General features: G+C 53.0%; 1 protein-coding gene across 2 annotated transcripts in view; it reads right to left on the reverse strand.

Annotated features, from left to right (window-relative positions):
- The window catches only part of ECE1 (endothelin converting enzyme 1), a 96,122-nt gene that overhangs the window by 31,586 nt on the left and 50,020 nt on the right, over positions 1-14,516 (reverse strand). For both annotated transcript variants that reach the window (XM_054571683.1, XM_054571682.1), the window contains 2 exons: positions 10,886-11,027; positions 5,281-5,493 (listed from right to left, as the gene is read on the reverse strand). In XM_054571683.1, coding sequence (XP_054427658.1) covers positions 5,281-5,493; positions 10,886-11,027 — 355 coding nt within the window. The remainder of the gene's footprint in view (positions 1-5,280; positions 5,494-10,885; positions 11,028-14,516) is intronic.

The raw sequence follows: 14,516 nt of genomic DNA on the forward strand, positions 1-14,516 counted from the left end.
CACTATCACCACTTCCTGGTGCCGACTTGAGGCCAGGCCCGCGCGCTGGCTCTTCTCATTGCCGCAGGGACACGCTGAGGTGTGTATTATCACCTCACTTCCAGGAATGTGCCCAGGGAAGCAGAGCTGAGGGGCAGCAGGCTGGAGTTTGAACCTGAGCGTTCCACAGCTTCCCTGAGAAAATGAACTGCGTCCTCTGTGTGAGGGCGTGGCTGCGTGAGGGCATCTTGCAACAATTTCCACCAGTGGGTGTTAGTATCACGCCCAATTTACAGGCACGAGGTTAGGTAACTTGTCCAAGGTCACACAAGTGAGTGGCGGAGGCTGCCAGGAGGAGCCGAAGCTCGCTCTCTGCGTTCCGTCCCTGGCCTGCAGGTTGGCTCAGAAAACGGGATGGAAGACCTAAGGCACTGGGGCGCCGCTGAGAAGCCGTGGGCACCCCTCCCACCCGTGGGTCCATTCATCCATCAGCCTGCCTGGCCCTCCCCAAACGTGGGAGCTGGGCCCACTGCCGCAGACTTGGTGCCGGATGGGAAGCATTTCCCAGCGTTTCCAGATTGCACAGGAAGATGAAGCAACGTTAGACAGGAAATGCTGGAGAAACACATCAAAATAAAATGCAAGAAATGTCTCAGGGTGACATGATTAATTGCCAAGTCACTGACATGGACAAATTTAATGCCCCTGGAAGGACTCTGCCTGCGTCTCAGGGAGGCTGGTGTCAACGGGGAGAAGAGAGGGAGGCCGCTAACTTTTTCTTTTTCTTTATGGAATCTGTATTGCTCGAATTGTCACAACAAGCAGGCTTTAAATTTTTTCCCTTGTATTAATCTCATAATAGAAGATAAACATGACAGGTGCACAAAGTGTAATTGTAACTCAAGCCCAGAGAGGCCCTTTGGTGGCATAAAGGAGCAAACATATGCGAGGAAAGTCTCCCAGGACTGAAAAGGGGTGAGGTAAGTCTGCTGACTGGCTGAACAATCTGTGCTAAAACCACAAGCGGGAAAGCTTAGGGCTAGGCCCAGCCTAAGCAGTGATCCTTCCCCTGATAAAGTCAGGTCGCACTCTTGCCTCCTATGGGGACAGCCCAAGCTGGCAGCTTGGGTAGGCGGCAGTGTCTCTTGGATGAGACATCTGTGTCTCATGCAGATAAGGTCACTGCCCTCCAGCCAGCAGGCTGCAAGGACATGCCACAGTGGCATTTGGCCTGGTTCAACCCACCTGCTACAGATCTGCCTGGATTTCCTCTGAGTAGGTTAGGGTGAGTTCACTGTTTAGAGAAAGGAGAGGTCTGCCCAAGGTCACAGGCAAGCTGGTTATAACAGCTGCTTTGCATGGCCGGCTGACACTGTCCTCCCAGCACTCTGACTGTCCCCTCTCCTCCTTCCACCTAGGGAAGCTCACCCCGGGCCACCCTGGACAGCCTGGGCTCCCCCCACCTGTTCTAACCCCCACCAGTCTGCGTTCCCCCCCGAAGCCGGCAGGCCTCTTTGTCTTGAGGCTTTGAGCAGCTTGGCCATAAGCCCCAGAATGCGCTGGCCCACGGTCCCGAATCTTTGTGTCACCCACGCACCTGCCTCCTGCCGTCTCAGGGGTTTCCAGCCACCAAGACCATAGGTGAGGGGCTGTTTCCAGGCTAGTGCCCAGGAATGGACCTGGAGGGAGGCGACCCCAGGATGTATCTCCTGGGGAAGCTCTTGGCCTGCGCGACTTGGGGGTGGCCCAGCTGCTGTGTTCGTCAGGCCTGGGCCAGGTCTTGCCCAGCCTGGAGAGCTCAGTCCAATGGCTACGGGGGGCAGGGGTCTGGTGAATCACTTGGCCTCTGAGAAGGCTCTGCCTCTGATTCGGAGGAGTCAGTGGAGAAAGGATGCAGGTTGGAACCCCAAGGGCCTGAATCCCAGCTCCAGCATTTCCTAGGAAACACATTTCCTCTGCATCTGTGAGTCTTAGCTGTAAACTAATCTGTAAAATGGGCAGAAAGAGCCTTTATCATTTTTTTTTCCCAAGAGGGGATGCAAGGGAGGAAGAGAGGAAGAGAAACATCAGTATGAGAGAGAAACATCGATCAGTTGCCTCTCCTAAGAGCTACAACTGGGGGCCAAACCCACAACCCAGACGCGTGCCCTGACAGGGCATCAAACCAGCAACCTCTTGCTTTGCGGGATGACGCTAACCAATTGAGCCACACCGGTCAGGGCTGCTGCCATGGGTTTGATAAAACTCAAGTAAACAGCCCAGCATGGTCGCGGGCATGCCCCGCACTTCCTTTCCCGATAACCAGTGCAGGTCAGCACTTCTATAAGAAATAAAAGCAGCAATAACTACTCTTCAAATACCCAATGAGTCCTTAGAACACCCCTCCTAATGCTCTGCGTTAGTTCCCACCTTACAGGCGAAGCGCCAGGGCCCTGAGGGGTGGGGCCGCTTTTCTACAGCCCCGCAGCTTGTTAGGAAGAAGTCTGGCCAGGAATTCACCTACCACACTGAGACGGGCAGCTCTGTTTTGCCAAGCGCACTTACGAGGAGCCCGGATCTGCGCGAAGCACTCTGACCAACACATGCAAGTCAAAACTCACAGGAACTTTGGTAAGTGGTACGGCTGTCCCCATGTCACAGATGAGGAAGCTCAGCTGGAGAGCAGCTGGTTCATTTGTCTGAGGCCACACGGGCGAGATGCTAGCCTGCCAGGTCTGCCTGACTTCAAAACCCTGCCTCGCGGCCTCCTGATACCACCAGACCCTGGCCCTGGGTCAGGCGCTTGAACACACGGTTCTGCCTGTTCTGTGCCCAGCTCAGTGTAGCTCCCCACCCACATCTCGACCATCAGGGACAGGGTGACTGTAAGGCCAGGGCCTGAGACTGGAGGCCACGCCCCATGAGCCCTGCCACCTGGGGGTGGACTCAGTCCTGGAACAGACCCAAGGTCCTCCTGATAAGAACCAGCCCCAGAACCAGCGGGATCAGGACCCGCAGGCACCGCATACAAGGGCCAGTTCTGGGCCTACCTGGGAAGGTAAAGCTCCTGCCATCCACCCTTCTTCCCCTGCTGCCTCTGTGGACTGGCACTCCCAGGGCTGGAACCCCTCTCCATTCTGACTGGCAGCATATCCTTGGCAAAGTTACCTAGTTTCTGGGAGCCTCAGTTTCCTCATCTACTAAGTGGGAACCACAGCGCCTACAACCCAGGGTAGCCATGGGGACAAAGGCGGCAGTGGGTCCAGAGAGCCTCGGACAGAGCACAGCGCGCAGTAGATACCGAACAAATGTCAGTCTCTTTCCCTCTCCCCTTCGGACCCTCATTGCTCCATGCTTCCTAAAGCCCTTCTCCAACGAGTACCCGTCCCTGATACTTGATGGAGGTGGTGTGGACAGTTAAAGAACACATGACCGGAATTCAGGCAAGTTCTAGCTCTGCCACCTCCTAACCTACCTTGAGGGCCCGTTACCTCACCTATCAAGCACTTCCTAGCTTCTACCTTACAGGGTCAAATGGGATGATATCTTCAAAAACAAAACACCGCCCCCCCCACTCCGCCCCGCGCGCCCACTGCCCTGTAAACTACACAGTCCTATGTAAAAGTCAAGGGTTAATAACGGTAACACCAATGTAAACAGAGCCACCGCACTGTGTCAGGCTGATTTCAACAAAGCACTTTATATGTATTTTCCCTTTTAATTTTCATAACCTACAGGAGACATAGTTCCCATTGTACTGGTGACAGGAGAAGCCCAGAGGGGTTATGCAATTGACCCAAGATCACACAGGAAGTGGAAGAACCAGAATTTGCACTCGGAGGCACTAGCCCATCTTGTTGCCTTACCTGGACTATTCCCTCCTCGGCTGGCAATGCTTGTCTAGCTCCCGGCTGTGCCTTTAGGCGCTAGGGAAGGGACATCCCTGAGGTACAGTCTGGCTACCACAGGCAGGTTTGCCTTTTAAGCTTCTAGTTCTAAAGTGAACTGCTGTGTCTCCTTCCAAAGGACTTAGGGAACATAAAGCAGGCAGAAGCTTTGCTGTTCCTGACACACAGAGCGGCAGATGCTTCCATCCACCACCCTGCTCTGACCCTCAGGGAGACATGCAGGAGGCTGTGCCGGCGCGCGGGGAGCCCTGCCCAGGAGCTGCTGGGGGCCAAAGGGAAAGGGTGGGTGGGCTCACCCAGCAGCACCGTTGCCGCCTGAGGAGGGAAAGAAAGAAGGGGTCTCCTTTCATCTAAAAGACACAGTTGCCTAAAGTTTATAACTATCAAATTCAAATCTTTTCCTATCTTCTAGAAAACTTTCCTGGAGGAAGCTTTCTGTTCATTTGCGAGGATTTGTCCCCTTTAAGGCATCTTCTTTTATTTTACCTACTTTTAGTATTTTGAGGGTTTTTAAAAAGATTTTAACTTAGTATTTGTCAAATCTAAGTTCTCTCATTGATGGATGGACTGACTTTTCATGATCTAATCTCTCCTACCACTGAGGGTCCCAGGATAGGGTCAGCAGGAGAGAGAGAGATGGCAAAGGTCTCAGCTCCTAAGGGGGTCCTGTCAGGACCCCTCCATGTGACAGCAGGGACTGTCGTGATTTCACATGGAGGAGGAACCCAACAGGCAGATGTCAATTCAATAAACATTGTCTAGGATGCAGCTGCAAACACGACAGACATGGGATTCTAATCTAAGCATAAAATCACCCATACCAAGGTCAACTAGAGGTGCCGAAGGCCTCAGGACGGTCAAAGAGAAGAACTTTGGCTTGAGGCTTATCATACAAGCCCAGTTATCAGGAGGCCACGGCAGATTGCATCCTACAATGAGTAACTCTCAGATAAATGGTCGTGACTGCTCACGACTGTAAAATCTGATCTTGTGTGCTCAGCCTGGATTCCTTTTGCTCACAACTTGTAAAAATCACAGTCGATAATAACTAGCCAACAACCAAGTTGCAGCTTGAAGCTACAAAAAAAAGACCACAACTGCCAGTTCCCATGCATCTACGAGGCACGCACATGCCGTGCTCTCCCTTTACATGCGCTCTCTAGTTCTCAAAACTCCCCAGTCTGGGTCTCGGTAGTCCTGCGTTACAGATGAAGAGGCTGGCTCAGAGGTCCACAGCCTACTCAGGACAGCACGAGTGACGGGACAGGCATTCTCGCCCAGTTTCATCTGCTCCAGAGCCTACGGTCTTCCCATTCTGCCAAGCTCCTCCTTCGACTGGCCTGGCCGGGGAGCTCCTGCTGGCAGCCCTCCTCCGCAGCCCCCTCACTGGTCCCCCTTGGCCGGCGCTACTTACCAAGGAGGTGTTTGATGATGGCTTGGTTGTGTTCCCAGAGGTTGCTGAACGTCCCCCAGCGTGAGTGACCATCAGGCACGGGGTTGGCTTTGATCCAGCCACCACAGGCATAGGTGAAGAAGTCCTGGCAGGGGTCCACTGTGGGGTCCATGGAACTCAAGATGGAGCTGGTCACGGAGACACAGGCCTGACTGAGGCACACCGAGGGGGTTCCTGGCAGGGGACGAGGACAAGAGGCCAGTGAAGGGTGGGCAGGGAGGAGGCTGTAGGACTACAGTACAGTACAGTACGATGCTCTGCACTGGCTGTGACCAAACAGATTTGGAGCTGGATGGCCACGAGACCCCTGCAGAGAAATGATCTCAGTAGATTTACTGTCTCCTTGGCTTATAAAATAAGTCTTCTGTTTGGATGTCTAAAATCCTTTCTGTGGTTTGAAAGTACCCAGAAACAAGGCGTTTCTCTTAATTAGTCCTTCCCTCTACAAATACTCATTGACTTTGGACTATTCCCTGGTGTTCAACAAATTCATTCACTCATCCTTGCATTCATTTGTTCAACAAGGTAATTACCATCTCCCAGGTTCTTTGCGGAGCACAGTGTGTATGTGGTGAGGGATATAAAAGGGGAAGTCCTTTCCTTTAAGGGCTAATAATTTAGCTGGGGATACACATATTATAAAGGAAAAGTCAAAAGACAACAGAGGGAGAAACTTCCATCACTCATTCTACAAACATAAACGGAGTATATTTAGTATGTGCCAAATGGCTGCAGACATTACGGTGCCAGGACTTAAGAAGAAAAAAGACTTAGAAGTAGATGGAAAGTATGAAAAATCATTCTCATTGAACACAAGGGAGGAGAGTGACCTCATGGAATCCTCAAAAAAACCAAAACCAAAACAACCCTATAATATTTTGCTTACAGCCATTTTTATATAGGGGACACCGAGGCACAGAGAAGCTGAGCACCCTGCTCAGGGTTCAGTGGGATCTGGACCCCACCGCCTGTCAGCCCTGTCTGCTTTGGGCCTGGAAGGGAGCTCTCCTGGTGAGGGCTGCCCCCACCCCAACACACACACTGCCAGGAGGCAGGGCGGCCCCGCCTGTCAGGCACGGGCTAAAGGGGGACAGTACTGGGTGCAGGTGGGCAGTGGGCAGGGCTGCAAATCCTACAAGTGCCCCCCAAATGCAACAGGCAGAGAAATTAGCTTCCTCTGAGCTGATTCTCACAAACGTGGGCAGAGGAGTGAGGGCTGTCTGGCGGCAAGAAGCCAGAGGCTGGGGAGGGACCTCTGCCTCCAGGTTGATCGGAGGGCTCTCGCAAGGCACCCAGGTGTGGGCGGCCCCAGCCATGGCCCAGCTCACGGCAGCAAGATGAACCTGACTCCGCAGGAGAGAGGCCGGAGATGCAGGCCAGTGACTAAGAACAGGCCCAATGGAACCGTCTGTTGACACAGCTGTGCTGGCGACAAGAGGGACTGTTTACTGAACACAGCCCTGGTAGTCCATGCACATTTGTGATCTCATTTAGGCTTCATGTACTTCAGGTACTTCATGAACATTCATGAGCTCATTTAGGCTTCAGTACAAGCCTCAGATACAGTCATGATGCCCCGTTTGAAGATAAGGCGACTGAGGCTCCGAGCGAGCGAGGGAACAAGGCCACCAGCTGCGTGGCAGAGCTGATTCCAAACCCAGCTCTGTCCTGCTGCGGGGACTCCACAGCCGGCCGGGGTTCTCTGCTTTCCCTCACTGCCTCTTTGCCGGTCACACCAGGGGCTGCTGTGGCCCTTCTGCTGAGTTTGGTCTCCCCCCGATATAGGAAGGAGTGAGACAGGGCAGGCATTGTGAGCTCTCAGACCTGGGGTCAAATGCCAGCTTTCTCCTTCTGGCTGTGGGCCTCGCCCAAGTGACCTCATCTCTCTGAGCCTCAGTTTCACCATCTAGAAATGAGGAACGACAGCAGGGCCAACTTCACAGTGATGATGAAATGACCTGATGGCTGGGCTTGGGGACTCAGTTCCCCCAGGTCTTAGGGTCCAAGGCTGCCAGGTCCATCTTTAGAGAGCAGAAAAGAATGCACTGGCTGGCGGGGGCAGTGTTCACCTCACTCGGAAAAAGATGCCAGCCGGGGCTGGGTGGCCTGCAGGTTATTAACACCTGATGACAAATGCCACGTCTTGCAGGTTGAGCCAGGGCTCAGAGGAGCTGCACAACAGCACAAAAAACAGGAGGACTTTATTTTGATGTAATTACTTGTTTTGAGATGGCTATACAATTAAAAATCACTGAGCCATTAGGGATGAAAATAGAGACAGGACACGGTAGGGAATGCGCACCATTTTCGGTATCTAGAGGAGAGTGTCTTAAGCAGAGCTGTGCGCCCCACTCCCCACAAGGGGAAATGCCAGAATCTTTACAGGAGGTGGGGGTGGGGAAGAACTTCTGTGTAGTTTGAAAAAGCCTATTCACTATTATGATATAACTCCATATTAGGAAAAGGAAAAGAATACCTATTGTTTTTGTATAACAACCTACGGGAAGTAAAGCCTGACAAAATATTGGCTGCTGGAAATACCCAAAAGACAGAGTGTTAAGAGGGTGATCCTCAGAGAGGGAAATACACCAGAATCTCTGTGTGTGTGTGTGTGTGTGTGTGTGTGTGTGTGTGTGAGAGAGAGAGAGAGAGAGAGAGAGAGAGAGAGAGAGAGAGAGATTGAGAATTAGTCTGAATTCTTCACCAAGCGCACACTCAGCTGTGCACAAAGCAAGGTCCCTAGGTGATGCTTAAGCAATAATCTTTGATTATTTAACTGTTTGATGGTTTGCAGATCCTTTACCAACTATTCTTGGCCCAACAGGTGCTAAGTGCATATTTGATTACACGATTGTTTCCAGCCCCCCGTCACTTAGTGTCAAGGTCGATACTCAGGCTCCATCTCCTTGGGGAAACCTTCTCTCACCCTCACCCTCTCTGGGCCCCTTGGCCGCCTGGCATAGACTAAGCTGTGTCTTGGCTGTCTCCCTGTCTACCACCCCAGCAGAGTGTGAGCTTGAGGATAGGGCCAGCATTATATTTGATTTTCTATTTCCTTTGCCTAGCATTGTACTTGGCACCTAGTAGCTATCTAGCACGTTTGTTGAATGAATGAATGAATGAATGAATGAATGAATGAATGGGTGAAAGAGCTTTGTCCAGCACTTGGTCACCCCCTGTGGAGGCAGAAAATGTTTCTTCCTTTTAGAGCATGCATGGTCACTCGAGAAAGCAGGAGCAGGTCCCAGATCTAGGTCACAGACACTTGTCTGGACAGGACCTGGCCTCAACAGTGAGTAAGACATTTCAGAATATTTTCTGGGAAAAGTTATTGTTTGTTTTGCTGCTGCTGTTTGCAAAGCACCTGCAAGTTTGTAGAAAGGAGGGTGCAGCAGGAAGGTGGATAAATATGTGTTTAAGCTCCCAGACATAACTTAGAGGTGAGTCTTGCAGGATCCACAGAGAATTTGGCTTGTCTGGGCTTATGTTTGCTTAGATGTGACCAGTGCCAGCACCTGCTGCTGGGTAATGAGGTTACTGTCAATATCTGGGGTGGCCTCTGCTTTCCCTGGCCCAGGCAGCTAATGCAGACACAGGGGTGGGCTCAGAGGTCACCTAATCCCGGCCCAGCTCCACCCAGAGTTCCCTTCACCCAGGTCCAGGCTGGGAAAACCTTTTTATGTCCCTGAGAAGGCTGGGATAGAGGCAGAAGCAGGATTCTGCCCCGTGGGCCCCTCTGTGGCCCGACTGCTAGGAGCCTCCCCTTGGGGGTCCCTTCTGGTTTCTGGCAGAGAAATATCTTGGAAACTCCTGGGGCAGTCGCAGGGTGACACTGGCTGCTGGAGTGTCCCCTTGTTCCCAGGCACAGGGCCGGGAACTGGGCAGATGAGGCTGGGCAGGGTCCACATAGCCCGGCAGGATGTTCTGAACGGAAGCTGATTTAGGCTAAACCTTGCCTCATAGGCAAGATGGCAACTACAGGACAAGAGTGAGCAGTAGAGAAAGGCTGTTCCCAGCTTTGTCCTCCTTCCTGTTCCTTTGTCCATTCAATCATTTATTTATTCAATTCGCAAACTATTTGCACACCTTTGGCATTCAGGCATCATGCTAAGTACATATGGTCAAGAGCCTGGAAATCATTACTAAATCAATCAATCAATCAATCAATCAAATGTGCATAGAGCACCTGCTGAGCCAGGACTCGTTGGTAAAGGACCTACCAGCCATGGAGGTACCTGATACAGAGTAAGCACCCATTCAAAGTCTGCAGAATGAATGAACAAATGAACGGATGCATGATACGGAGGGATGTAAGGATGACAGAGAGGAAGCTCTGCCCCTGCTCCAGGCTGCAAACTTCCCCATCCCAGTCCAGCACGGCCACCCAGGCAGGTCAGCAACTTCACAGTGGAGGGGGCTCAGTGAAGCCTGAGGTAGATGTTCCCAGATCCTGCACAAGTTCACACTCTCTGATGGGATGAGTAACCAGGTGGCCAAGTCTGCAGGGTTGGACCCTCAGAGGCTGTTCACCCGGGCGGACAATCTGCCATCAGAAAGTGAGGTGCTTGGGCACGGGGGAGTGAAAGACCCTGGAATCAGCCGGACTCCTGCCTTCCTTTTTCCCTTGGACCCGCCCTTTCCAGTTCCATCATGCCTACTGGATGGCAGATCTGTGTGAGGCGCTTGGCCAGACACAGAGAACCCGCCTCGGTCCCCCAACAGCAGGATCGGGGCAGCCCGATCGCATTGCTGCGCGAGGTAGGAGATGTGATTACAGAGGCGCACAACGGCGAGCTGGGCCACAGGAGGACCGCTTTTCTGGGAGGCCTAACACACACTGGGGTGCACCGCGATTACAAAGGGTGGCAGAGCCAGGCTCTGGGGCCCAGTGGCCTGTGGCTGAGTTTCTGCGTCCCCAATCTCTCCTGCAATAACCTCGGGCAAGTCACTCAGTCTTGCTACCCCAGTTTCCTGATATGTAAAACGGGGCCAAAAGTAACCACACTTCATAGGGTTGCTGTAAAGGGGGAAATGAGATTACATTTGTGAAGAAGAGGTGTGGTATTTGGTCCACGTAAAATGTTAAGTAAGTGGAAGCCATTATGGCTGTTTTATTGGAACTAAGGATGCCGCCAGTGCCAGCCTGCACGCCTCACCAGCCCACACATCCTAACAGGAGCATCCACAGCTAAGGCTAAAGAAGTCCTGGTAGGCACCAGGTAAATGGTGTGCATTACCTCCAGTCCTCAGAGCCAACCCCAAACTGGACATCATTTCTGCCTTTCAAGTGGAGAAGACACAGGCTCTGGGAGAGTAAGTGACTTATCCAAGGTCATACCGATGATAAGTTGCTGGGCCAGGATGTAGACTCGTGCCCTCCTGACTCCAAAACCTTCACACCACCCATAGCGCCCACCTGCCAGGCCTCGGGCTCTCCCCACAGCCCGAGCCTGCCAGGCTAAGCTCTCTCCGTGACCTGGAGGCCAGCCCAGCTTGAGCTGGGAAGCCCCCCAGCACAAGTGGACAGAGCTGAGTCAAGCCCACAGTGAAACACAGAGGCACCTACTTGTCTGGTACTGGACGCCCAGCATTGCCACACAGGCCACCAGTCCTGCTGCCAGAAGTGCCACCAGCAGCACCAGCCGCTTCTCCACCTGGGTCAGCGCGGCCCAGCATCTCTGGCCACTCCGGGGGCTGTGGAAGTTCACCTGCAGGGAAGTGGGCAGGAGGGGTGGGGAGGACATGAGTCCCGGGCCCCCCTTCCCTGGGAGGAAGGGGCTCTGTGGCAGGCCCAGGCCCCGGGGGGACATCAGGGCGGCCCTCCTGCTTCAGGGGCGGTCTGGTTCCCACGGACTGGGTCCTAATCCAGGAAAGGAACCGCCACCCTGCTCAGCAGCTCGGATTTGCTCCTAAACTTCAGAGAGTCAAGTAGCTAAACCCAGCTGGGCTTGTATTTTTTTTGGTGTCACCCGATATGGGTAGAAGGAAAAAAAACAAAACAAAACAGCTTTTCCCTGTTTTTCCAGTAAGGAGTTCAAAAAAAAAAAAAAAAAAAAAAAGAACAGGATGTTTGGGCTTGCAGGCGTCCAGTGAGTGACCGGCTGGGCTCTCCTGAAAGCCCCTGCATCAATAGGCTGGGACAATACATCACGGGGTGGCACCACGACAGCTCACATTTCCCAAAAGCGTGGATGTGGACATCAGCTCATTGAACGCCCACAACCCCATGAGGGCTACTATTGGTTCTCTTTTTACAAAGGAGGACAAGAAAGTTCAGAGAGGGAAGACCCTGCCTCCCATCACACCGCTGAATGGGCAGAGCTGGGAACGGACCCCATGTCTGTTGATTCTGGAGCCACCAGTGGGTCAGAGATTTGAGTCTTGAAAGATGTCAGGGGACATGCAATGGAGAAACAGCTCCATGCAGGCAGGTCCTCAAAGGGAGGAAAAATGGCCCCAGCCTCACAGGCTAACCAAACAGGAAGGGAGGCACAATGAGAGGAAGTGGAGGGCGTGGTAGGGTCCTTGGGGCTGAAAGACATGCCAGCCAACAGCACTCAGAGCCCTCAGCCTGGGCCAGCTTGGGGCTACCCTCCATTCCAAGAGGTACATCTGGCAAAGCCGGGACCACAGTACAGGAGGGGTCCCCTGAAGGCGGGGCTATGTTCAGTGACTTTATGGCTGTGTGCCAATAGCGGAGCACCAACTCGTGGGCTATGTTGGAAATATGGGGTGGAAGACAGGCTCCCTCATTTTCAGGGGCTCGCAGCCCAGCAGAGAGTCGGATAAAGACACAGTCTGGGGTGGGCAAGGGTTCAGTCAAGGAATGCTTCCTGGAGGTGGCAGACAGCTGGGCTGAGTCTTGAAAATTAAGTAGGAGCCACCCAGGTGAATGGGGAATGGAAGGAGGTGGGGAAGGAAAGGAGCTGCCAGGGGAGGTGAGGAGACCCACACTCTGGCCTGCAAGTGCCCCACCAACAGCCAAAGGGGTGGCTGCCCCAGGAGCCAAGTCACCAAAGGGCCTCATACTGGCACTTGGGGATCTAAGGCTGGTCACCTTGGGGAAAGAAGGGCACTAAGTGGCCTAGTGGTCATCGTTGGGTGTTTCCTGTCCAGGAAATGACATGGAATTGCTGTACCAGAGAAAGGAGAACACGAGAAATTCTTATGGAAAGAAAACTGGGTTCTAAAATCGAGAAAGGGAACTTGGGGCCCAGTCATACTTTCCAAGGAAGCCCAGGAGGCTCAGAAACTGAAGCAGCTGTATCAGGCAAGGCCAGGTCGGGGAGAGGTGCCACTTTCTAACATCCCTTTAAGGACCTTTTTTTAAAAATATGAGAAACAGATTCTGCCCATGCTATTGCCATCAAGGTAACACTTTGGGCTTGGAGGGACTGGTGCAGTGACGGAGCTGGGGAGATGCTAACACGTTCCCAGCACCGGAAGGTCTATTAAGTGCCGCTTTCAAGGCATCAGTGTCCTCACGCAGTTTACCTTGTATTCGGATAGGATTCCCAAAGGATAGGAAGCAGGCGCTGACACTTACTCCCAGCCTTCCTGCTGTCTTGCCCCTGGGCTTGTGTTCTGTCCTGCCTCCTGCTCTAGGCCTCTCAGTGCCTCTGATCATGGCTTAGCTCCTGCAGGACGCAGTGGAAGACAAAGAGGCAGGGAGCTCTCTGTCTAGGGCTGGCTTTAGGGAGCCTGGGAGCACAGCCTGCAGGCTGCGGGCGCGGGTGGTGTAGGGGGCAGGAAAACCTCCCTTTATGTGGACAGAGCAACACTGTACAGGTACAGGTGGGGAATTAGAGGAGGTGAAAAAAGAAAAGAAAGAAATGAAAGGAAGGGAGATGATGGAGGGTAGGAGGAACGGAAAAAAAGAGTAATAATGGCAGCTAATACTTGAGTGCTTTCTGCGTGCCTGGGTGGGGCTAGTCTATCTTTACAACATCCCTAAGAGTAGGTAATGGTATCAGGTCCAGAAGAAACACAGGAAGTGGCAGGGGCGGAGAAGGAGAGAGAACAGTGAGAAAAGCCATCTCTCTCCAGAACCAAAGCCTCAGCCCAGTGGCCGTGCTGCCCCCAAGAAGCAAAGTCGAGCTGAGCCTCATTGTTTGATGGCAAGCAAACAGATGGTGTTCTCCGTAAAATTTAATTAGAATTACGTTAGAATGAAATTAGAAATTCAGTTCCAGGCGGAAATGGCAAACAGAATTTGAAAATAGGGTTTTTAATGTTTTTAACAGTCTTCACTTGACTCGTACTGCCCTGAGGGTCTCTTGGTTTCCAGACAAGGCCCAAACCCATCTCTGAGGGTGGAGGTACTCCAGAGGCCACCCCCTGGGCAGAAGCCACCTGGAGGCACTGTGCCCATCAGAGACCTCTCCAGGGGAGGCTGTCTGATTCCTGGCTGCACTGGACGGGGATGGAGCTATAAGTCCAAGCTGCCAGCGAGTCCCTTCTCCTCGCTAAGCTGCCATCACCCTGCCCTGCCTCGCCTCCTTCAGAGCATCCAGCAAGGCAGATCACAGCAAGGGGAGGATGCAAATGGTTTCTCACGTTCCTTTTGGAAAGGAGGGCATGTAGATCTCCAGGATCAGTGGCGGCCAGCCCACCTCACCTTGGGCGTGACCCTCCCTTCGCCAAGGAGCAGCGTTGACACTTAGAAGATGGGGTTGAGAATTACTGTAAATGCTCAGCTCTCTGGTGGGCTTCGTATCCCATTTATTGTTGTGTGAGGTAAAGAACAAGACAGAAAGAAAAGGATGTCCTCGAAAAAGAGAGGTGGGGAGGGAGACAGAAGGAGACGGGTAGACAGAGCCAGGGAAACAGGAGAGCAAGCAGCAGTTGAGCTGTGCAGCCTGAGAGTTCCCAGGGTTTCCACTGGAAGGGAACAAAGCCCTAATGAGGGATGAATATTCGGTTACAGAAGTGAGTGCTTGGCTCACCTAGGCTTACAGCAAGAACGAGTTCTGCGGGCAGCTCCGCAGGCGAGGAAGGGCCACCGCTGCCTGGAGCCCAGGCGACAAGCCAGCAGCAGAGGGGCTGGGGAGGCGGGCAAAGCCTGGTTTTCAGACAAAGCAGGAGGGGCACGAGGGAAGGCAGTGGCTGAACGACTGCCAGGCCCTCCAGCGAGCTGGGCTTCACGGAGCAGCAAACAGGGGTCAGTCTGGCCAAGGGTTTGGCAAGGAGCCCACCCC

Source organism: Pteronotus mesoamericanus, unplaced genomic scaffold (genome assembly GCF_021234165.1).
Source record: "Pteronotus mesoamericanus isolate MK-2021 breed Mesoamerican mustached bat unplaced genomic scaffold, CSHL_Meso_final contig_221, whole genome shotgun sequence".
Classification (NCBI taxonomy): domain Eukaryota; kingdom Metazoa; phylum Chordata; class Mammalia; order Chiroptera; family Mormoopidae; genus Pteronotus; species Pteronotus mesoamericanus.